This window comes from Cryptotermes secundus, unplaced genomic scaffold (genome assembly GCF_002891405.2).
Source record: "Cryptotermes secundus unplaced genomic scaffold, Csec_1.0 scaffold407, whole genome shotgun sequence".
NCBI classification, from domain to species: Eukaryota; Metazoa; Arthropoda; class Insecta; order Blattodea; family Kalotermitidae; genus Cryptotermes; species Cryptotermes secundus.
In genome coordinates, this window is record NW_019741981.1 from 1,875,364 (window position 1) to 1,901,065 (window position 25,702).

Below are 25,702 nucleotides of genomic sequence, written 5' to 3' on the forward strand. Positions count from 1 at the left end.
AATATATATATATATATGTGTGTGTGCTGATGGATACAAATCAGATTTTTAAGGTTTCTAAGAAGCTAACAAATTATATGCTTTCTTAATCTGATCCCGATTTATGCTAAAAGAATGCATTACAAAGTTAATGTCACTAAGTTCAAGAATTTGATGACGTAGCCACTGTATTTTGGTAGCTGTAGCAGATATTAGCAGGCAGCCTAGACCAGTGGTTCAGATTAGGAACTCCACCTGACACTGTGAAGTATGCACACAAGCAAGAGAAGAACACTTTTGTTTGTGGTTTTGATGATGGTGATGATGATGATGATTATGTAATTTGTATGCAGATTTATCTGCAAGTCTCCATTATACAAAAAATTTAGAGAGAACACATAATCTGAAATTAAACAGCTAATGACTTGAGAATGTTAAATATTCTTTAACTGTAAATAACTATCAAATGTTGGGGGAGGGGATATGTAAATTAATGGACAATTTTATTTCCCTTTCTTTTAGAAAAGGGGAGGGCGAACAAATGTTCCAGATTATCTCTCCAACGAAATCCTAAACCACTGATGCTGGATTCTGGACTATCCAGTGTCTATGTCCTTGTCCGTGCATGTATCAATGCTACAGAGATTTCGGAGGAACTAATTTGTATATTACAGAATTTGATTTTTTTTTTATTTACACTGTGCAGGATTTCTTGGACAATGTTAACAGACATAATACTATATTCCACTTGCTACAACATGCCTGAATGAAACTGGATTTTCACAACATATCACTACATACACAGAACACTGGAATGCTCGATGCTGTGATTATCATGAAAACCCTCTCTCCAGCATTATTCACAATATTCAGAGAATCTGTAATTAGCACTAATATTCTTCTCAGTTTCCTAGGTATGCTACAGAAAATTTACAAAATTTAACTTCCTTTGTATTTATATTTTACATTTACAAAAATGATCCATAATAATTTGCACCTACAGCTTGTATATTTTCCACTAATCCTGGTGGCTGAAGTGGCTGTACAGACAAATTTGGAAAACAATGGCTTGTTGAACTTGCTAATACATTACAGTCATTAGGAACCTGACTGGCCATATACTGCATACATTACTTTGTAATTTTGCACATTATTTCGAACTGTAGAATGTTAAGATATATTTGGATGTTAAAACTATTATGTTATAGTTGTAGAGACAAATGGTATTAAAAGAGTATTCTTATTTACATTATTATGATGAAACTCAGTGGAATTTAATGTTACTCTACTTAATGCTCAGTTTTTGAGACCAACTATAAGTGCTAAGTAAGGGCAGCCCTACGGAAAGATTCTGATCTACAAATTGAACTTCTGTGGTATTAGTTACCTGTCTCAGGAGATATAAGACCATGCCTGATGAGAAAATCAATTACAACAGGACAACTGGTAGTCTTGAACTCTGATGAGAACACTTTCTCTAGAGCTTCCTGTAAAAAAGCCAAATTATTAACCACCCACTTCCTTCTTGGCCTTCAGGTGTTCATTTTTTCAAGACTTCCCTACCAATATTCTGTTATGTATCTTTTTTGTTTTCCCATGTATACTACATGTCCAATACAATGTAAGCCCCTCGATTTGACTATCCTATCCAATTCAGACGAATCTGTAACTGTGCACTGAAGCTTAGATTTCTTGAACGTCAATCCTAGAGGCATCCATGCCAAAATATTCAGTATGTAATTTTGTTTCCTCTATTTAAGTTTCACGCCCAGCCCATTATACTCTCCTTCATTTTCCTGTTCTAATATTACTGAGATCTATAACTTGGCCCACCATTTTGGTTTCCTTTAATTTCATCCTTTAGGTTTCCGTTACAATATTCTGTGTGCAGTTTTCTTTTTCACATCCAGTCAACTGAAACCTCCTTCACTTGCTAAAATTATGTGAGTTGTATGACTGAGCAAAAAATAAAAATCTGGTTCTACGAATTTCACTGTGTAGTTTTAGGATAATTAATGTTCTGGTACATTCTACAAGTGTAAAACAGAGGGTTTTACTTTTATGACACAAAATGGAGTAAACAAATTTGGACTCCTTGAATATGGATGCTTCATATAACCAAAACTTATACTGAGTCTATTCAGGAGTTCTTTATTTTGTACTCATACAATTAACTGAACACTTCTGCTACATGAATTATGTTAATAACGTTAAACATACTTTAGCAGGCAGAAGTTCAAAAGTCTCTACTTCTCCATCGCTGTTACTAGGAACGAAGTCAGCTGGTAACTCCAAATCAAATACAAATTCTGTGTTGGGGAACAGACCACGCTCACTTTCAAAGAAGAACCTGGCCAAAATAAGATGAATAATTAAGCAGAAAACTACTGGATGTTTATCTGATATCAACTACATATATTACATGTAAAATTATGTAATGATTATGAATGACAAATTGAGAATACGAAAAGTGGCAGTCATGTCATATACTCGCAGTAACATAATGACTGCCACAGAAGTCACCGGTGTCTGCTACAGGTCCTTGACTTTGCACCATAGCAGTCACCGCTGTCTGCAAGATTTAAGGGAGTGTGTTTGCTATGGCTTGTGGGAACTGCAGTATTTGCCAGCAGCTGTGGTAATTCACAACAGTACAAAACCGATCTACATTTCAACATGGTGGCCTGAGACAAAGAATATCAAAGATGGCATACAACATATTATGAATAAGATACTATCCTATATTTTCCTTCAAGTGACTGAGGAAAACAACCTTACTCTCACAAAAGCCAATCTCTGCACAGTCAGGCCTGGAACTCTTAAATATAATGAATATACTAAGAACTAAAATATACTTCATGCTACTGCCAGACGGCTATGTCAAGCTCAACAGTCACATATCTTTATGACTCACTCACACTTAATAAAAAAGGACTGCTAACCAAGAACAGTAACTAGAATTTGACATCCCTCAGGACCTTCTAAAAGGAACAAAATTTCCTAGTTAACATTCAGTAGCTGCTCACTTTGTGTAATTTAGTGGGGGGTGGAGTCCAACTGGGTCCACTCGGCATGGTGACCACTGACTGGCCTATCGTAGCCTGCCCCGGGTGATTATGATGGAGAATTTGGTGGAATGAAGATTGGCAGGGGAAACTGAAGTACTCGGAGAAAACCCGCCCCAGCACCACTTTGTCCACCACAAATCCCACTTGACCAGACTCGGGTTTGAACCTGGGCTGCCGCGGTGGGAAGCCAGCAACTAACTGCTTGAGCTATGGCAAGGCCGCCCACTTTGTGTAATTGGCATATCATTATTATTAACATGTGGCCTGAAAATAAAGTTCACATGCTCATCATGGTGAAAGTGCTACACACCTCATTGCTGAATATCACAGTGGTCACCTTCAAAGTACAGCTCTTGGGAACCTATGCATCGATGCCAGTGCCTAGTCCACCCTTCAAAACAATTCTGGAACTGGTTTTGTGGAATGGCCTTCAGAGCTGCTGTTGTATTACTTCTGATGTCATTAATGTCATCAAAATGACTTCTTTCAATATTTCCTTTATCTTCAGGAACAGAAAAAATCAACAAGGGCTAGATCCAGTGAATAGGGAGGGTGTTCCAGCATACTTATTTGTTTACTAGCTAAAAACTCCCTCACAGACAGTGCCATGGGAGCAGGTGCATTGTCATGATGCAATATCCATGAGTTGTTGGCAGTTAAGATTTTCTTAACTGTTTCTCTGTCGAGGTTTGCTTGCTCTGCTATACTCCGGACAGTTAGCCGATGATTTTCACGCACAATTTGACAAACTTTCGCAATGTTTTCTTCAGTTCTGCTTGCTGCTGGCCATTTTCATCTCTCTTCATCAGTGACAGTTTCTCTTCCCTCAGAAAAATGTGTCACTCACTAGCAAACTGATATTTTCTTCATAGCATTATCCCCATAAACTTGCACTAACACCTCTCTGATTTTGTTTCCATTCTTGTCAAGTTTAACAAGAAATTTAATGTTCATTCGTTGCTCTAATTCAAGCTCCGACATTCTCATGATGGCACATCAAAACACAGACAACAATAGACGCCACTCGGAAAGAGACTGCCATCGATCAAAAACACAGCTGCAAAATGCTGATATGCCAACGTCATTAAATCATACTGAGGTTTTGTCCACTGCTACCATAACAAGCACACAGTGGCAAGTTCGCGAACTTTATTGTCAGACCTCATATGCACAGTTTATGGTTTATGGATTTATGGACACTACACTTTTTAAAATGTTCATTGCCACTTGATGCATAAGTCACACAGCTCCTGCTAGGTGCTATCTCACAAGTGCACACTATAGTCTTGGTGCCTTAAAAACACACGTTTCAATAAAAATGTACCACCATCAAAGGTAAAGGTAAAGATGTCCCTGTGCTTAGCTAATTAAGCACTATGCCATGAAGGCATATGGGAGAGCGGATGTACAGTTCCACATTTTCTTGACCTTGGCACTAGTTGGAGATGAGTGGTCAGCTTCATGCCCCAGTCGCTTTACCGCCAAGAAAAAAGCCACCGGTACCCATTGGATAGGAGGTTGGATGGACCCCAGAGCTGGTCACGATAACGTGGAGAAGAGAAAATTCTTGACCCTACTGGGACTTGAACTCTGACCCCTTGGTTGTCCAGCCCATAGCCAGTCATTATACTGACTATGCTATCACACCATCAAAGTCCTGATAAATTATTACAATGAAAACTTAGTAGCCCCTGTTTACATTATGATATGTACAGCCTGACTTCAGCCTCACTCCATTATACTAATCAATTAAATGCATTTACAGTACAGCCACTATGATAACTACACATTACTGCTGAATTGCACATACATATCTGACAATGCAAACTACAGTCACTAAGTATTATACTGTTTGAGTGTAATTCAGAATGACTACAGATCTGGTATGGCAGGAACTTAACTCAGAGGGTAATGACGGAATATGTGAATGCTGAAATGATTATCTCTAGATATGACAGAAGATACTGTATGAAGTTTAGATAGCACATACACATAAATTACCACAGATAACACCAAGTACACATAAAATGAACACAGTGAACTACTAGGCACTTTTGCTTTGATATGGGAGGTAATCAGGGCTTATAAATATAGGTTCATGAATTGCATGATTCCATGAGCAAGTGCACATAAGACAGACCAAAGTAGAGACATTCCATCATGATCATTTAACAGCACTGTTTCCACTGCAGAGGTCAGACAGTGTGGAATGAACTGGGAAGATGATTACAAATAACTAATGTATAAAAGATTTGGAAGTTGATAATTTATTTCTTGAAGTTGTCCCTGTGCTTAATTAAGCACTATGCCATGAAGACATAAGGGGGAGTGGAGGTACAGCTCCACCATTCTTACCCTTGGCAATAACACTGAGATAACCACAAAAAAAAAGTGCAGATAGGAGATAATTTGACCAACGTGAAATAGATATCATGCTGCTCGGTGATAAAAAGAAGACAGCAGAAAATACACAAAAGATAATTAGTGAAACCAATGCAAGTTCAGTTATGGACTATAACGTTCAAGCATTTTGTTATGCTGCAATAGAATCCGTTTATGGGAGCAATGGGAGAGTTACTGATGCATATAAAACATGCTTCCTTCAATGCAATAAGCTTTCAACACTCTTTCAGTCTCCTATGAAACTGTATGTCTATCACCTGCAGCTGAAGAACACAGCATAGACAAAAACCACAGGGGGGGGGACACTACCACCACCTCTGTCTGAGTCATGCTGAGAACTTATATTCACAATACATAAAGTTCTCTTTTCAGGATTTAATGTTCTTAACCCTACACCCACCTCAAGAAATTGGAAAACTACCATTTCTTTGCTGCCTGTGACTGCATACTGTCTGTAGTCACAACTGTCCTCCATTTGTGGAGGCTAAGTCGGGGAAAATATGGTAGAGATTTGCAGTGATTCACTGGTATGAGTTGGGTATAGAAGTGACATAATGAATGAATCATCTAGTAGCTGTTTCCTTCAGAACAGCTGATTCCAAGTTCAGTCTTATCAACTGCTTCAATTTACCTGTAGTACTGACACAAGCACTGACTTTATACCTGACTGACTTTTCGTACCTATTTAAAACCAGAGATAAATAGGAACAAATTTACATGGAAGATGAGAGGAAAGGAAATAATGCTAAGAGTCTACATGTATTATACAAGTATACATGATTACTCACGAAACACATCCTGCAGACCTAAGTTTAGCAATTAAGTCTGCTGGTATAGAAGCCTCTTCAGCGGCTTCTTTAATGGCGGTTTCCAGGATTCCATAACCTACAGACAGCCCTCCACCTACCTGCAATGTATTAATATCCAAATTCCTGCTATTACTGACCAATTTTGGATATGCACACTTTCCACAAACTTCTATTCTTATTCTGAAGGTTCAACCTGAAACAATCTATCCAATTAAGTACCGTGCAAAACCTTCTGCAAACATAAAATTAAGCAGCTCTCAGTTCAAGACTTAGTACATTTGTTAAACTATGAAATGCTATACTCAGACATAAAAGACATAGCCGAAATACAATGTTATGTATTAAGCAACCAGACATGGGTTTTGAACTGGTAAATGGATTTATTGGACTCTTACAAATTGCAACTAAAAGTAACTATAACAGTTTCACTAATTTAAGCACTGTAGCATGCATGAGGTCTTCTTGGTTCACCTTCACTGCTTGTTGCCTGGTAACAGATACCACCACAATGTAGATTCCTCTGCTTCCATGTTTAATAGCTCATGTTCTCACTGCTTGGTAACCCTCTCATGTTTTGAGTTGACTCACATGGCCTGGGGTCCTCATTATATAGCCTAGAGTGGACTCAACAGAAAACACCGTTTCCAGCAGTTTCTCTATTGTTGTGTGCATAATCACTGTTATGCTGACATGTTTACTGTGAATAACCTAGTAATTGTTCTCTCTTCAGTTACAATGCCACAATGCTTCCTCTGTATGACTGTTTGTCCCAAGTAGCTCCCTGGTAAGGCACCAGTCAGTCCAGATGAATCATAATTATCTTTGTCCTAAAATGCCACTGAATCCTGTACACACATTCTTGATTTGGGTGACAACTCTGTAGGGGCCCTCCCATGAGGGTTGAAGCTTCGGTTACTTCCCTCTGGTGCAGGTTGGGTGATATGGCCACATTTGGTCACCATCTTGGAAGTCCACTCAGTTGACCAGGTGGTTGTATGGAGTTTTCATTCAGTCACAGGCCAACTTCAGATGGTGGCCATAATCGTGGATGATGCATAGCCAGTTCACCATATCTGCTACTTGGTTGATGGTGTGTTGCTCCTTGCTGGGGGGCATCTTGAATAGCAGGTTACAAAGCAGGCGAGAACACGAGGTTAGCTGGGGTTAAGCCCATAGTGTTGAGCCATGTTTCCTACTGGGATGGCTCAGGAATTGCACCTTTATGGCTGGTATTCTTTCCTCCTTCATTCCCCCTCACCAAAGCATCTGTGCTGTGGCTCATTTACCATTATCCCATCATTCCATGTACCACGTGATTTCCCTTACCTCCATTGTTTAGAAAGGAACACCTCCATGTGACATATTCTATATCTACGGATCTATGGAAATGAATATAAAGATACAAGATAAGGATAATAGAGCAGTATTTTGCTTCCCCGCTGTCGAGCAACGTGGTCACTAAAGTCTGTTTAGATCTGGGATTTCCAAATTGTGTTTAGACTCTTTGCTCTTGCTGTTGAGGGCAAGGGGCCTCCTCACTGCAACAATATGTAAGTTTTTTCATTTGTAACAAAAGCGTTGTTTGGTACTATATTATTATTTGTTTGGGCTTGCTGCTGCCCCATTTAATGTTACTGTAAGACCAGATAATGGGGTAACATTGCGATCTGGGTTGTCTCGCACTGTTAGGTCAGTTTGGNTATTTTTTATTGTCTTTATTGTTATTAAGTGTTATAAAATACTTATTTTGGAGATACCGACTTTTCTTGAGTAATGTTCAAAACCTAGCCACCCCATTCCATCTGGGGAGTACTGAGAACACAACAATGGAACAAAAGATAGCGATCATCACCTGAAGTGTAATAAATAGGGTAAGAGTGGAGGAGCTGCTAAGTGTTGTGGGCAGATGTCCTGTAAGCAAGGAGGAAGATGAGTAAGTTCATGTCCCAATCTCTCCTGTGTGATGCGATGACTTTCCACAGGTGCTCCTCGACTGTTTAGACATAGCACACCACCATGCCATATGATTGCATGTGCAGGGGTGTGGTGGGTGTCTTGCTCACTCCCAGATGTTCCAAACTTCCTGGATTAGGAGGGACTCAAAGTTATGACCCTGGTATGACGTGGTGGAATGTCATAACTAATGCTTCTGATACAGTCAACGCTTCTTGGTTGGGAATGGCGTAGGTTTCCAGCCACTTGGTAAAACAGTCCATAGCCATCAGGAGGTATCAGTTCCTTCAGTCACTCAGTGGGAAGGGCCCTGCTATATCAATGGCTATCTTTTGGAACAGAGCCTTGATGGAGTACTGAAGAATAAGACCTTGACCCTTGGTCTGTGGGCCTCGGCTGGCTGCACCGGAATCGCAGCGTCGGTACCACTACTCAACATCGTGTCCCAGCTGAAGCCAATAATACCTTTGTCTGACCTTGTCCAAGGTCTTGTTAAAATCCAGGCATCCTCCTGATGGTCCACCATGGAGTTCTGCCAGCACTTCTTTGACTTTACACCAAGGAAGAACTATGTGAGCTGCTTTAGATTGCCTGTCGGTAGACTCCCAGTGGCGCTACAGTATGCCATCCCTTACTGTGAGGGACTTCCATTTGGCTCAGTAGCCCTTATACATGGGGCTGTGGTCAGCAATGTCTCTCCACTCTGGATCTTGTTCAGCCTCTACTTCTTCCAGAATTAGGCACAATAGATCACTGTGGTCACAGGGCAAGGGCCAAGAATGCCCACCCCTTATACATTCATTCATTCTTCCAGAATTGGCGCCATGTCTTGGTTGTTCAGCTGATCCCTCCTTATGGCAGCTGGGTTGGTCCCAGCTATTGCTGGCAACAGCCCACACCTGGTTTGCTTCTGCTCCCACCTCAACTTTTTGACAGTGAGCAAATTCTTCTCAGCATGGTCTTTGTGAAAGAGCAGCGGCCCTGTTGTGCTTCCAGCCTTGAAGGTGCTCAGAAGTAGTCATATTCCTGCAGGTGCTGAATAAAGTGGGCTGTTTGCCCCTCAAGGTTCTTGAAACTCATGGGCCAGGTTGGCATGGAGTGGTCGGTGCATAAGTGGAACTCTTGTCCGCAGAGGTACTTATGGAAATGCTCTAGTGTCCTCATGAGAGCCAACATTTCCCGCCGAGTGAAGTAGTAGTTTCTCTCTGCCTTCTTCAGCATCTTACTATAACAGGGTATTACTCACATCTGTGTCAACAATGAACTTATCTCCTGGCTGTGGTTAAGCAAGGTTTGCTTTGTGAGGCTTCTGGAGGACATTCTTTAAGACACAGCAGCTGCTGAATGGCATTCATGTTTCAAGACCAGTTGAGTGTCAGTTGAAGATGATAAACATTCATGGCGAAGAAGCACCAGCAAAATGACAGAAAATGTTGAAAAAACTCGAGAACTCATCAACGAAGACCAATGCCGAACAATCCATGAGCTTTCAGATGCCGCTGGGATCAGTTATGGAGTTTGCCAGATCTTAATAGAAAATCTGAACATGCTGCATTGCTCCCTCATCATGACAATGCACCCGGTGACATGTCTCTGAAAACCAGAGCCTGTGACTAACTACAAAATGGTTAGTGTTCTCCATCCTCCCTACCCACCAGACTTAGCTCCCTGTGATATTGCTTTGTTTCCCAAATTGAAAATGAAACTGAAGGGATGACATTTTGAAACAGTGTATGACATCCAAAGGGAATCGCAAGTGGTACTTGACAGCATTAAGGAAAATGACTTCCATGGTGCTTCTGAAGTGTGTAAAAAAATGATGGGATCACTGTATACGTTCCAAAGGAGACTATTTTAAAGGAGACGGCAGCCAAAATTGAGTAAGTTAAGCCAGCATTTCTTTTTTGACCTACTCTGGGAACTTTCCCATATACCTCATATATCAGAAGGTCAGCTATAAATGAAGATTTTATAAGACTGGCCAAAAGTAATGCAGGACAATGACTTCAGAGAGGCCAGGAGGATGCTGGACTGCACACACCAGCATAACAAATGGATGGGTACAGTAAAACAAAAAACAATTTCACTTAACACACAATGTTGGAACTGAATACGTGAAAATCTGAATACTAAACCTATACAATAAATAAATAAACAATAAAAAGAAAGAAAATTAAGTACATATGGTCACTTACAGGAAGAAACCTTCAAAATATTAAACTGAAGTACCAAATTTTAGATAAGTAAAATCATTTTGCCTCCTAGCTTCTCAAGGACTCAAATCCATGTACTTAGTTAAAAACATTTTACTGAAGTTTAGATTTTGTTAATGCTACTGAAGACATACTTCAATTGTGGACCCTCTGTGTCAGCACATAGGTACAACTATGCTATCTTATGCAGAACTGTACATATTTTGATTCAGGGAAGTGTTGTTGATACTGACCATGTTGTCCCATTTTCCAGGCCACGTCTGTTTCGTTGCTGAGCGTTGCTGCAGCCAGATACACAGTCCCTTCTCTGAGTCCATCACATAACCGTTGATATCCACCCCGTAATTACAGATACCAAACAGACCTGAGATGAAATAATGAATTTTACTTACAGGTTTTTGCAGTGGCTCTCAAATCCATTTCATTTTGCCATGTGGATCAAAAATATGGTACTATTTGTTGCAGTTCAAATATTTGTAATTCTAATTCAAGATTATGTACCAGATTAGAAAACTGAACATGTAACACACTAGTAACTTGACCTCAGGACAAAATATGACCCACAGCAGTCAATATTTTAGAAATGGAGTCTGATCAATTTTCTTTCTTTATAATACACCCAATTCTGGACTTTTGACCTTCCTGGTCTCTTCTTAGCTAGCAGGAGTAAAAAAGTTAAAGCACCAATGGGACAGGATTCCATTTCCTCTTAATGGCAGGATAATTACTGGTATTGGTACAACTTAATGTGGACTCCAAACCATGATGGGATTTATTACTTCCTATATTCATAAAGTTCTGACTTAAAAAGAGCTGATCGATAAAGAATGCATGCAGGAAAATCTGCACCAGATCTCGCAGTCTAAACTTTTAGGAAGGCAGTATGTTGCCCTACCTCATAACACTTCTATTCTGGCATGTTCACAATGGAAAGTTCCATAAATGTACCCATTAATTTCATCATGTTTGACTGTCCATCTGTATATAATCCAAGAACTGCTGAATGGATTTTCATAAAATCTGATATTAGGAAGTTTGTCAACATATTCCAATTTTGGTTAAAACTGGACAACAAAAATGGGCTTTTACATGAAGACCAACATAGTTGTATGTCTCTGTATACACTTTGAGCATAGTTTGTTATCAGTGCTGTAGTGAAGGGTATACAATGATATATACCATACATCTTCTGCTTTTTTCAAATGAGTTGCATATACCCTTTACTTCTTTGCAATTTGTGCTCAAGCTTTATGAAAAATTACACACAGAAATAAATAATTCCTCCTCTTTCACATTATGTTACTTTACAGCAAACTTCCTTAACATTTTTATTCCTAGGCCACATATATTAATGAAGTTGAATGTGCAGTTCTTGAAAATCTGAGGTCCAAGAAAAGCTTTAATATAAATATTCCAGCACTACTTTCGTTTTGTCAGATTGAGAAGACAATACTGGCCTCATTATTACATATTTTTTTAGATACATCACTAAAATACTGTCACATAAACTTCCTTAACATTTTTATTCCTAGGCCACATATATTAATGAAGTTGAATGTGCAGTTCTTGAAAATCTGAGGTCCAAGAAAAGCTTTAATATAAATATTCCAGCACTACTTTCGTTTTGTCAGATTGAGAAGACAATACTGGCCTCATTATTACATATTTTTTTAGATACATCACTAAAATACTGTCACATAAACTTCCTTAACATTTTTATTCCTAGGCCACATATATTAATGAAGTTGAATGTGCAGTTCTTGAAAATCTGAGGTCCAAGAAAAGCTTTAATATAAATATTCCAGCACTACTTTCGTTTTGTCAGATTGAGAAGACAATACTGGCCTCATTATTACATATTTTTTTAGATACATCACTAAAATACTGTCACATAAACTTCCTTAACATTTTTATTCCTAGGCCACATATATTAATGAAGTTGAATGTGCAGTTCTTGAAAATCTGAGGTCCAAGAAAAGCTTTAATATAAATATTCCAGCACTACTTTCGTTTTGTCAGATTGAGAAGACAATACTGGCCTCATTATTACATATTTTTTTAGATACATCACTAAAATACTGTCACATATTTTGGGTGACTATAGGTGGGGGCTGGATTGGTGACTTGATTTACTGATTACCTTAACATGACTTGTAACAACGCTTTACGGTTCATTGTGATACACACACTAGTGTTCTCAGTCTGTTACATCCACCAATAGTCTTTGCCTGGTAATGGATCCTATTGATGGAGATGCTTCATCTTCCAAGCTCACATCATTACTGTCTGGCAAATATCCCACACCTGAACTCACTCACCTGACCTGAGGTCCTCGCTATATAATAGCCTTGGGGACAGACCCAATAGAAACTACCACCTCCAACAGTCCCTCTATTGTTGTTATGGGCAGTTGCCCAGCAATAGCTTGGATATCACTGATGTGTTTACAGGCCACTACCAAGCAATGTATGATCCTTCTCGCGATCAGTGTGTTGCAATAATACTACATGTTACAATATAATTGAAATAAAATTTTCAAGGAATCTGAAGCAAGCTTGTAAATTTTCTTGTACCATCATAACATTATAGTCATGACATCTGCTCTTAACACTTTGCGGACCGGTGGCATATTATTATAATTTTAGGACATGGTATGTTGAAACACATTATACCTTGCACTGGCGCCAGGCAGACGGATGACTGGTGCGTAACAGACCTCTTGAATGTTTGCTTCGTAGTCAGTAACACGATCCCACTGTTTATGACCCAACTGTTTTACTTTCCCACTCCAAAAGAAAATGCCTTTGTTCATCTTCCAGCTGTATGCACCAGGCAGGAAGTTACTAGTGCAAAATGGATCAAGGTCGGAAGAGGTTGAGGTCCAAGCGTTTTCCCGGAGAACAAGAAATATCTGACTTCTTCTCCGATGAGCTATCTGACGTCCCTTCTAAGCCTGCTAGTGATAGCGACTCACAATCTGATAGTGAATGTGGCAGGGGCGAACAAAAAATTGTGGCCACAGAGAGTGAAAGTGAAAGTGACAGTAGCTCCGACGAAAGTGCGGGTAGCAACATTGTGGGGACAGACACATGGGGAAAAGTAAAGAAAACGCCTGCTTTGGGACAGTTTACTGGAAATCCAGGGGTGAATAAAATTCCATCAGACCCAAATCCACAATTCACAATTCGAGCATGGTTCATATTCAAAGGCGACATGGACAGGTAAAGAAGCCTGTTCATATTCCTGAGTATAATATGTTCATGAAGGGAGTTGATAGAGCCAATCAGTACTTGGCCTATTATTCTCTTCCTCGGAAAACAGTAAAGTGGACACAGAAAGTTGCCTTGTGGCTTATAATTGTGCCATTTTCAATTCATTTTTGGTTTCCAAAAATCTAAACTCTCATTCAAAATTGAAATACAAGGTATTTCTGCTGAATGTGGCAAAAGCTACAGACCACACGGTAGTGGCAGAACGGGCGGCAGACACAGACTTAGTGTGACTGGGTCCATCAACTCCCACCCCACGCAGGCCTCATGTGGAACCCCCCTGGGCGACTCTCAGGTGATATGCGGAAACATACCCTCATGAAATTGTGAAGAGTGAACATGCCAAGGGAAAGAGCCTTCTAGGTGATGCCGTGTTTGGGCAGCACAGAACAAAAGGAGTATGACTGTCTACATGTGCAAGTTGTGTAATGCCACTTCACAAAGGAGAATGTTTCCAGAAATATCACACTCTCAAGCACTTCTAGGAGCACTGGTAAGTGTTCTCCAAATATCTGTTCATAAAATTAATTACGAGATTTTATATTAATTTTTAAAGTGAACAGTGCAAAAGTTAGGGTAGTAGGTTTAAAAATGCCGGTCCCCAGGGTGATTTAAATATTTAAATCGTAAGTCTGCGAAATGTTAATATACAAGGTAAAATCCCCTCCCTCAAACTTTTACTTCAGATATGTATACCTTCTACTTTTTTTTATTTAATGAATACAGTATTGCTTGTTATATTGTTATTTAAACAGGTTCATCTGTGGGAGCTAAAGATTCATATATTATCAGAACTAGATGGAGGTATCCTGTACGCTTTGTATTTCAGCTGCTCTAACATTGTGGGAAAACAGTCCCAGAATCCATTACCAGGACTTCAGACCCAGATATCACACTAGTAGCTACCCCTATCCTTCTTCACACATGTACATGCTCATGCCCATCCATACAGTATAAATTAAAATTAAAAATAGTGTCACATGTAGGGGTTGCACGTGATGAAAATAATGGGTTCTAGTTCAGATGACTGGATTTATTAGCACTTCGGTTACACTCTCTCTCTTAATTACAATTAATACAGAGCTATCACTGATTTAACACACCTTACAGTTCACCGTTGCACACGCACTAGGATTCTCAGTTTCCACTATTCATCTCATAGCAATGTGTCTCAACACAGAAACTAGCACTTCAAATCACTATGAAGTCTTCTTGCTATTTTGTCTTCAGTCACTCTGGAACCTCAGAACTAAAAATTCTTTTGGACTCACTCCTCCAGCTTATGACTGACTCGTAACTGTCTTAAATGAATTATGTCACTTACTCATACAGCGACGGAATGGATGTGAACCCACAGTAAACACATAGCATGTGATTGCTAGCCAGCCAGTCTATTGGTGCATCGGTCAGATCTACAGAAAACACAGCTTCCTCTACTGTTGTGTATTGGTCATGTTTACAGAGCTGTTGCCTGGCAACGCGTTGATCAGATCTGTTACATTATTTTTCATGTTCCAGTATGCTGAAATCCATAGAACTGGCTCTCACAATCTATATTATATTATATTAGTAAATAATGCAGAAATTAATTGTTATATATTTTTTTCCAGTATGGCAAAAAATTGTACAAATTACAGCAATTCAGTTACGGTATTTTCTGATTGTGGAAAATATTTACTCTATATTTTACTCTGATTTAAAATTTGTTACAACAAACTTAATATGGTAGTGATAAAACGTGAAATAGACAACCCTGATTCCCACAATCAACAGCAGATTGTATCAGCCAAGGGATGACTATACAAATAAACGTGTAATGGAATATTATAATTAACTTACAAGTAGCAGATCGGTCCATCTTGAGCAGTGAATGGCTGGAGAATGCAGATCGAACCTCAAAGCACTAGTTAAACAAATACAGTAACTGTAAAACCATACTATACATTATGTACAAATGTAAAAGTTCATAGTCAATATTTTATTACTAACAGATATTATTGCAGTATTGTTGTACCATCTTCTTCATCCCACCCAAGAAACAGACAGGTTCAAATATACAACCATAACTACTCCCTACTTCTCCGCTGCCTCTCTGGTTATAAGTTATGATGTGTACAGAATTTTTTTAGTCCACATTTGTAATAAAAGCATACGTTTTTACCCTCCAGTGCCTGTACTTGATGGCCTCTTTCCAAACATTTCAAGCATGGGTAATACACTACACAATCTAAAATTAGGAACAGCATCCATTCCCCTATGTCAATGATGCATGAGCACTGGCTGGGTAGCCAATGTCCAGTTATATACTTTGCTATACCACTGACACATGAACACATGTTATCTTAATTTATTTATAAAAACAATTAATTTGAGCTGAATTTGTTTTCCATTGTGTTTACAACAGATTAATATTTATCCCAAATGCTCATAAGGGTGAATTTGTGGTTTGTATCATGAATTTTATGTTTTCTGCATGGGGAAAATGCCATAACTTGTACTTTCATTATGTGGGGGACAGACTGTACTTAATTTACATTACGGATGTGTCCTGTACCAGAAATTATATTTATGTAAATCATTCTGCATCATATTCTACAAGAAGAATGCTATGTAGAACTAAAATCACTGAGGCTATAAACAGTAGCTCACTGCACTTATTATGTTAAATGTGCAAAACAGCCAGTATGTGAAAAGAATGTGGAACATTAATGTCACTTATACACTCAATATCAGCTGTGATATAACACATGAAAAATGCAGACAGCTGCAGGACAAACATGAAAAATTCAAATATCCCAAATATTCTGCCAAGATCTTAAACTGACACAGTTCCAGAAATATTACATTCATATGCACCCAAGACATTTTTGGATCCACCTCTTGATGTAGAAATAGTTCACACAACTCAGGAAGTACTCTCCCTTGCATTCAGGTTTGTGTGACAACTCTCTCCTACATTATGACCAAAATCCATTTTCCCACCTAAGTTCTTCAAGTTGCCAACTGTTACAATCTTAACCTTAAAAGGTTTACAACAAATTCCCACCTATTAGAGAAAATTTTAGGAGCTGTCAACACAGCAACTGATTATAAAATTGATACTAAGGTGTTAATATATGGTCGTGCCACAGCTCAAGCGGTTAGTCGCTGGCTTCCCACCGAGGCGGTCCCAGGTTCGATCCAGGGTCTGGTCAAGTGTGATTTGTGGTGGACAAAATGGTGCTGGGGCAGGTTTTCTCTGAGTACTTTGGTTTCCTCTGCCAATCTTCATTCCACCAACTGCTCCACAATCACCCTCACCTATCATCTGGGGCTGGTACAATAGGCCAGAAGTGGCTGCAGTACAAGGGACTTAGTCCCATCCCGCTAGCAATAAAAAAAGGTGTTAATATTTAGTTTTATTTTCCATATTCCACTACATGTTTCAATCTGCAGAGATCTTCATCAGATGGTTTTTTAATACATATCTGTTATTGAATTCTCAGCTTAAATGGCTCAATTTTTTACATTTCATTCTCATCAACAAAAATAATAATAATATCCATGAAATGAAAATCAAGTAGCTTCAGTGATTTATGTAAACTGTTGATACACACCAGTAAAAAAAAATGGTGGTGTGTGTTGTGGATGTGCTTTGTAGTTGCAGGCGTTTCTGATGTGTGGTAATGGGTATTATAGATGACTATTTGCAGTGATGGAAAATGATTGAGTATCAACACCTTAACAACAGTTTTATAATCAATCAACTGTTGTGCCGACAGCTCCTAAAAATATCTCTAATACAACACATATGACAGGATGCACAAACTAAAGATAAGTTCCCATCAGGCAATAAATTATAAGTGCTGAACATAATTACTAATGCTAAAAACACATGTTTCTTAATTCACAAAACAATGTGAATGGAAGATATTTTTAAATATGTATGCTCCATTACTATTGATGGGGTAAGCAGTTAATTGGAGGGTTGGAACTTCATAGTGGCAAAACTGCTGTAGAGATGGCATGCAAGGGAATCAAATAATGCCACTTATACACACGTTACTTACATACTGACCTTACCTCGGAGCAAATGGACTCTCCCTTCCCACATCACGTGCGTGCACAGTGACGAGAAGAACAGAGCCTCGTTTTAGCTGGCGGTTTGATGTAGTGTTGTCGCGATGTTTTCAAAACAGGAACAAGAGAGCTGGATAAAGACTGAATGTGCCAGAGGTCATACAGCACAACAGTGTCATCAAGGTCTTCAAGAGGTTTGCGGGGAATCTGCATTGCCTTACAGAATAGTGGCAAGGTGGGTAAAAGCCTTCAATGAGGGAAGCCAAAATGTGGCAGACATATGTCAGCCAGGTCGTCCCAGTGTCAGTGAAGAAGTGTATGCTCTTTCCGCATTACTGGAGAGTGATCAATGCCATACGATTCGTGAGCTGGCCCGAGAGACGGGATTAGCGAATATGACTGTGCTTCACATTCTGAAGGAACACCTGGGCATGAGAAAAACTGCATCACGATGGGTTTGGCCAGGTCATCCTAGTGTCAGTGAAGATGTGTATGCTCTTTCTGCGTTACTGGAGAGTGTTCAACACCATATGATTTGTGAGCTGGCCCAATAAACAGGATTAGTGCATACAACTGTGCTTCACATTCTGAAGGAACGTCTGGGCATGAGAAAAACTGCATCACGATGGGTTCCGCATGATTTGACGGAAATGCAGAAATGGCTACGATATGGTGCTGCTTGTAACCACTTGGAGCACTATGAGCACAAAGAAGAGGCTATCATACGCCGTATCATTACGCTGGATGAGACATGGGCCAAATCGTACAAACCACAAATGAAACTCCAATCGAACGAATGGCATCATTACGGGTCACCACGAAAATCAAAAGTTCGTCAGAACCCCAGCAATGTGAAAGTTATGGTGATTCTCGTGTACGACTGTGATGGTGTTATCCTAACGCATACCGTTCCCCAACAGCAGACCATAAATGCGCAGTATTACTGTTCGTTTTTGGAACACAACCTGTGACCACCTTTGAGAAAGAAGTGGTGACACTTTCTGCAGAACCCATCCATCATTTTGCAGGAAAATCCTCAGCTGCATGAAGTGCAAGCTGTGGCTGATTTGTTTGATCGATGGGGCTGGGAAGTGCTGTACCATCCACCATACTCCCTGGACTTAAGCCCTTGTGACTTCGGCTTGATTCCTAAGATGAAGGAACCACTTCGTGGCATTCGCTTCAGAACTGTTCCAGAGATTCTTCAGGCAGTAGACCGCTCCATTCGAACTATCAACAGAACAGGCGCTGCTAAAGGAATCCCACGACTTCCACATCACTGGCAACAGGTTGTACACAATGCTGGTGACTACATGGAAGGACAGTAAAATTTTGAAACATGCATCTATTTTGATGAATTGTAAATAAATAGTTGTCACTATTAAAGTTCCAACCCTTGTAGTTATTCAGCTGGTTACAACATTCCCTATTAAGGGACCTAAAAGATAATCACCATTGTCACAAAAGCTTAACATGAGCCAGTTCAATCCAGTTCACATTTTCAAGGCCTGTATCTATAAAATCCATTTTATTATTACCCTCCACCTATACACCTAGGCCCCTTGAAGCTATCCTACCACAATTCTGTATTCATTTCTTATTTCTCCATGTACTTTACATTTCCTGCCAATTTCATTGTTTTTATTTGCTCATCATTACAATACTGACTGAAGAGTAAGCATTATAACCAGCAGGCTGTAGTCTGGAGACTACTGACTTAAAACCAGGAACAAAATTACACAAGAGTTCATAAATGTTATGATGTACTTACCTCTTCCCGCCATCCCTTTAATGCAACGAATACATTGTTAGATCGGCACTCTTTTAAGACTGCTTCAACTTTTGAGCTTCGTTCATCATAATCTCTGAAAGCTGGGTTTAGTTCAACAGAGTCTGGCTGAATGTGAAACACATCTGGGTAACGCGACAGTTCCAACATTACATCTGGTCTCACCAACCCCACTTGATAGCCTTCAACAATGAAGGGTCGACAGTTTGCCTGCTGTCGCTCTATAGATTCAAATAAATATACACATGTATGAGGCACAAATATGCAATTACCTAGATCCTCATTTATTAAAGATACTGATAATCATTATGGTATATGAGTTCCTTTTGCAGCCTTGTATTTGTCAGCCACTAACAGAAAATATGCAGAATTTTGGGAAACAAAATTAAATTCCTATCCAGTACAGCTGGGCAAACCAGATCAGATAAGGAACACAGAAGTAAAAAACATGGTAAAAATGTAAAATTTATAGTAAAATTTTAAACAGACATTAACTGTTTAATCATGCAAAGTAAATAAAGATGATTGCCAAAATTGGCAATACAACTGAATTGTTCCATAAAAAGTAAAGTAAGTAAAGCTATCCCTGTACCAGGCCGTGAAGGCCCATAGGGTTGTGAGACGTTGAAGAGTCCTACATTATCTAGATAATCGGCTCAAAGATGGTGGTAAGGTTGTCAGCCTTACATGCTGGCCATGCTTTACTCCCCAGGAAAATTATTTAATTAATTCCTGGTACTCATTTCTGTTAGAGGCTCAGTGAACCCAAGGGCCATAGTGCGGCTGGAAGGATTAGGTCAATTAAAAAAATCCAATGACCTCATCTAAGGCTGATAATATTGCAGGAAAACCAGGAAAGGGTAGATATGACTTCTCTGAACTCAGCATCAGCACTCATATCAGAATAGAAGCAATGAAAACAAGAAAATTAAGGAAATCCAGGTAAACATTCACCAACTAATATTCAGAAAATGCTGGAAAAATTATGAGAAGTTTCTCAGCATCCTGTATGTTCAAAAAGCTCCTGATAGCAGTGAAAAATTTAACCAGTCTATTCTTAGTTTACATTACTATTTAAATAACTTATTTTAAATAAACATATGTGGACTAGACATATATGTGTCCACAACCTTCCACTGTCCTCATGCTTTCCATAGGATGAAGCTCCCCAGAAAAACCAAAGTCTTAAATTTGTTATAATGCTCAACATATACATAGCCTGGATAAAAATGCCATAATTTTTATTTTTCATCATAAACACATAATTCCTACAAAGCTACATGTGTGAAATATGCCAGCTATGACTTCTATGTGTCAAGAGCTTTTGGTTCATAAACCTCTCAAGCTCCATGACTGATGGCTATTTCCAACATGGTCCCCAGTCATTTTATTTTCTATTCTACAAAAGAATCCTCAGATTCTAAACCACAGCCATCAATGATTTTAAAATCTTTAGCATCTCTCTGCCTACCACATGAGGGCATGAATAAGAAAAAAAAAAAGAATCTGTTACTGAGACCACCACAGGATAGTCCACATATAAACGCAATAGAGTCCCAATAATCCAAGTGACTACAAGAACAGTTTCTAGTTTCAAACACCCAATAACAGAATTTCAGAGCTTCCTTTTTGAAAGAAACAAAACATTTGGACCAGAATTAAAAGCACGATGTTACTCAGACAACCTGAGGCAACAAGGTGGTGCTGGTTCTCTGATATTCAACAGAATACGAATTAGAAATATTTAACTACTTAAGTAATTTTATGGTTTCACAGAACTTCACCGAGGTTGGTTCTACCCATTGGTCTTCGCACTGTGCATATGTAGGCAGTGCTGCTCACATTTCAGAAGGCTGGAGTGAGCATGGTGTCTGAGTGTTTGTGTACAAGTATATACAGCTTTTGGTCCAACAGCCCCAAAGGGATAAGGATATGAGATGGTGCCCATTCTTTGCCAACATGGACAGTGACCAGGGGAAAGTAAACAAAGGCTGTTGTTAAAGACAAAAAAAAAATGATTGCAACTGGTGCTACCAAACAGTTAGTTGCTGTGCTCACCAAGCACAATACCATTTACCTTCTTTGCTGTGGGTCCAGCTATGTGGAAGGTGGCAGTGGGGTTCTCTGTTGGCCAAGCTTAGGTTGCAATAGGAATGGGAGGAAAGCAAAGTGTGAAATAGTGTATTTGGTGGCCCTAGAAAGGGCCATTTGATAACCTTCCCTGTCCATGGTGCTTAGTGACTTGCAATGGGCACATAATTCCACCCTTCTCCCCTCACTGACTCTGCTGAATCAAAATCTATATAAACATGAACTCACAGACCCTACTCCAACTGTACAGACAGAGGCAGCATGCACCTACAAAACATCATGGATGCTACAATCATCCATATGGTGCAAAGATCCGAGAGCAACTCAACATTCTAGTCCATATCAATGATGTCTACTAAGATGGATGCATATGCTCCAACAGTGGAGCAAGACTTCCTTTCAGCCTCCAAAAATGTGAAGAAATGATGATGTAATCACATTAAAATTTCCTTTTCATGACAGTTTCTCAACTTTTCTGATTCTACAGCATAACATGCTAGGATGACAGTGAACAATTACATGGAATGAGCCAGCATATATGCAAGGACTGGGGTAGATACTATTATATCATTGTGTTATATATTGTATTATTATTATTACTTATTGTATTGTAAAGTATTTNAATGCTAGGATGACACTGAACAATTACATGGACTGAGCCAGCATATATGCAAGGACTGGGGTAGAAAGAAGCTCCATTAGCTTCCAAGCTGATAATCAGGAGACATCCTAAATACAAAGTAGGAGTACTAACATGACACATGGTAGTCTATCAATGTCCTGTGGCTTTTCCTACTCAGAAGGAAAGAGGAAAAGAATGAAAATGAATTCTGAATATTTATGACAAACTGATCTTAAATTCACTACCATTGTCTCTAATATGAATCATATGCTATGTGAAGGAAAATTGTATGGGACATAATTTTTTCCGACATGTATATTAAGAGACCTTTTGGGGGTGGCGTGAATACACAATGGTCACTTACGTTTTATTACTCTAATACAGTCCCCTGTCAGAGTGGGACATGATTGCATTGTATAAACTTAATGCCACAAACAAATATTTTCTGAATGAAATAAAAATATACACAAGAAGGAATGTTAAATATCATCCACAGCCTGCTGTGAAATTTTACCCATGTTCTCCAGCCTTCTCTCTTTTCCACCCCTTCCCTTACTTATATTCACAACTGTTAAGCATGGTAGCCAAAACTGACATCACTCCATGATGTATTTTCATGTTGCCTACTGGTGATCCTACAACACGTAACTATTACTACATTAATTATTTTAAAAAGATTACATGCTTGCTCTTATTTTTACATATTACGCTCAGCGACGTCACACAAGTAACACGACAAATACACAAAATGATCCCGTTCCACATTCACCTTACCCGTTTAACAATGCAGATACCTACGTAAAGTTTACTACGAATTTCAAATCCACCAGTTAATACACAACACATACTAAAATATTCATTCCGGTACAAATAACACCATAATTCCGTGTATCCATCCAGACATCCAATATAAAAGAAACACAAACAAGAAAGCATGTGAGATCGATGTATACAAAATGGTTAGTAACAAAGTAGGCGTTATTGAAATCAATACTGCACACACCAGCAGCAGACACAAAATGACTTAGGCTGAAGAAAAGTGTCATTATAACTGCGTTAATTAAGATGTTAGATAACTAAATACTTCTTTATAAATACCTGACAGGTAAAAGCAATTGAATTTCTGCGCTAATTTCAGGAGCCGTGACATCGATACCGCACTCGCCGCCATTCCATTCCTTTCATCAGTAGCAGAGCCTTCTTTCAGAAACAGGTTAAGTTAACAGAGACACGATGGACACGATTAACAGCGAATCCCGTACCAAACGTAACCAAGTGCTGCTCTGTTGAACTAGGTACTAATCGGCAAAACATGTTAAGATGGCCTTGTGCTATGGACAATGTGTTTATTCGTAAAGAAATTTCGTTCTTCGGAGTTGTACGAAAGAAAAATATTATGCTGCAACCTGAAAGTAGTAATGTAACTTATCTCCGTGGTGACATCACAGATCAGCTGTGAACTGGAAGTGAGGTAACAGGCAACAAATGCCAATATTTATATATAGACCATATAGACTAGCACATAAGTATTGAAGAGTTGTAACATCCAGTAATTTTTGGTTCTTACTCAGTCTTTCGATTTAAAATAATTACATAGTACGTAGCAAAGATGAGAGGTATGTTCAACAGGATATTTGGAAAATATTTGTTTCTGACAAACACTATTTCAAGTGGAGTGCTTATGTCAGCTGGAGATTTAATTCAGCAAGAAATTGAAAAACGCAGAACTCCGAAGAGTAAACCCTTTGACTGGGAGAGAACAGGTTTGTGTTATACGGACCAAAGCGAATTTGATGCAATTGAATTAGAAGTTACCAGCATGCCATCATAACATTAAGGTGTTAATTGGTAATTAATTTTGCATTTATCATTAGGATAGTTTTGGTAATAATCTTTAATTTTTTATAGGTCGCATGTTTATTGTTGGCCTTGCTCAAGGCCCACCACAGCACATATTTTATAAATTCTTGGACTGGCATCTTCCAAGACGAGATTTTAAAAGTATATCCAGGAAGATCCTTTTAGATCAGCTAATAGCATCTCCAGTCTTCATTTGTATATTCTTCTTTGGAATGGGTTACCTTGAGAGCCACACTTGGGATGAAATTATTTCAGAATCAAAGATGAAATTTTTCTCCATTTATATGGTACACCTAGTATAAGTATATAGTATGTCTGTTTATAACTCATCTCTCATAGTAGAACCCAAAAGTGGAACACCACTAACACCTTAACCTCAGGCCGTGCCATAGCTCAAGCGGTTAGTCGCTGGCGTCCCACTGCTGCGGTCCGGGTTCGATCTTAGGTCTGGTCAGGTGGGATTTGTGGTGGACAAAGTGGTGCTGGGGCAGGTTTTCTCTGAGTAGTTTGGTTTCCCCTGCCAATCTTCATTCCACCAATTGCTCCACAGTCACCCTTACCAATCATCTGGGGCTGGTACAATAGGCCAGACGTGGCCGCAGTTCAAGGGACTTTGTCCCACCCCACTAACAATAAAAAAAAACACCTTAACCTCCCATTGGACATTCCTGAGCTATTTAGAAATAATAATAACATTTTTCTTGACAGAAGTAGGAATAAAAATTTTAATATAAAAAAATACTATAATGGATTATCTGACCATGATGCTCCAATGCTCACACTTTGTAATCCCTCATATAAATTTCTTAAATCTGGATTGGTGAGAATTGGTAGATTTTATGACGATTACTCCATAAGGGAATTTAAATTGAACTTGAGTTATGAAATGTCTCTGATTCTAAATGTGACAATGATGTAAATGCAATAATTAACAATTTCTTGAATACTTACCTAAGGATATTTTACTCTAGTTTTCCTTTACATAAATCTTTAGTCAAAGATACATCGAAAGGATTGCTTACTAAAGGTAAATTAATTCCATGTTGGCACAAAGAAGACCTGTATTTGCTTAGCAAGACATCTAATAACACTCTCTTAAAAGACTATTATAAAAAATATTGCAAAATTTTAACCAGCACCATTCAGTTAGCAAAGAAATTACATTATAATAAATTAATATCTCAATCATCAAATAAAACAAAAACAGCCTGGAATGTTATCAGATCCTTAACTAATAAAGGATCTAATAGTGAGAATGAACTTATGTTGAACATTGAAAGGAAACTAACTAAAAATCCTCAAATTTTTTGCAGATACTTTTAATAATTACTTCTCTAAAGTTGTGGATGAATGTGTTTTAAATATAATTAAACAAGACCACAACCAAATTAATCAGCATTCGTATTTGGTATACCTAGTACATGAATCTCACCAACCTTTCCTACCAATAAATTTGAAGCCTGTTACTGAAAAAGAAATTTATAAGATGAACAGAAGTTTGAAATGGAAAAACTCTTGTGGCTATGATGAAATACCGTCTAGTATAGTAAAATTGAGTATGCCATTTATCTCATCTCCTTTGATGTA

General features: G+C 38.7%; 2 protein-coding genes across 5 annotated transcripts in view; one reads left to right on the top strand and one right to left on the bottom strand.

Moving 5' to 3' along the window:
• Positions 1-23,484, bottom strand: part of LOC111872906 (uncharacterized protein YJR142W) — a 32,111-nt gene extending 8,627 nt beyond the window's left edge. The window contains exons 1-7 of the mRNA XM_023867183.1: positions 23,354-23,484; positions 19,525-19,763; positions 15,534-15,597; positions 10,659-10,789; positions 6,239-6,357; positions 2,200-2,329; positions 1,367-1,466 (exon numbers count right to left, since the gene is read on the bottom strand). Of these exons, the coding sequence (XP_023722951.1) occupies positions 1,367-1,466; positions 2,200-2,329; positions 6,239-6,357; positions 10,659-10,789; positions 15,534-15,597; positions 19,525-19,763; positions 23,354-23,426 (856 nt within the window). The 5' untranslated portion in view covers positions 23,427-23,484. The remainder of the gene's footprint in view (positions 1-1,366; positions 1,467-2,199; positions 2,330-6,238; positions 6,358-10,658; positions 10,790-15,533; positions 15,598-19,524; positions 19,764-23,353) is intronic.
• A 64-nt stretch (positions 23,485-23,548) lies between these two features.
• LOC111872905 (mpv17-like protein 2) overlaps positions 23,549-25,702 on the top strand; it is an 18,915-nt gene continuing 16,761 nt past the window's right edge. For 3 of the 4 annotated variants that reach the window (XR_002844315.1, XM_023867182.1, XM_033754887.1), the window contains exons 1-2: positions 23,733-24,018; positions 24,164-24,402. Coding sequence is in view for 2 of the 4 variants with exons in the window: in XM_023867182.1 (XP_023722950.1) it covers positions 23,865-24,018; positions 24,164-24,402 (393 nt within the window). In the remaining 2 variants the exon portion in view is untranslated. The other variant, XR_002844316.2, reaches the window with a different exon arrangement.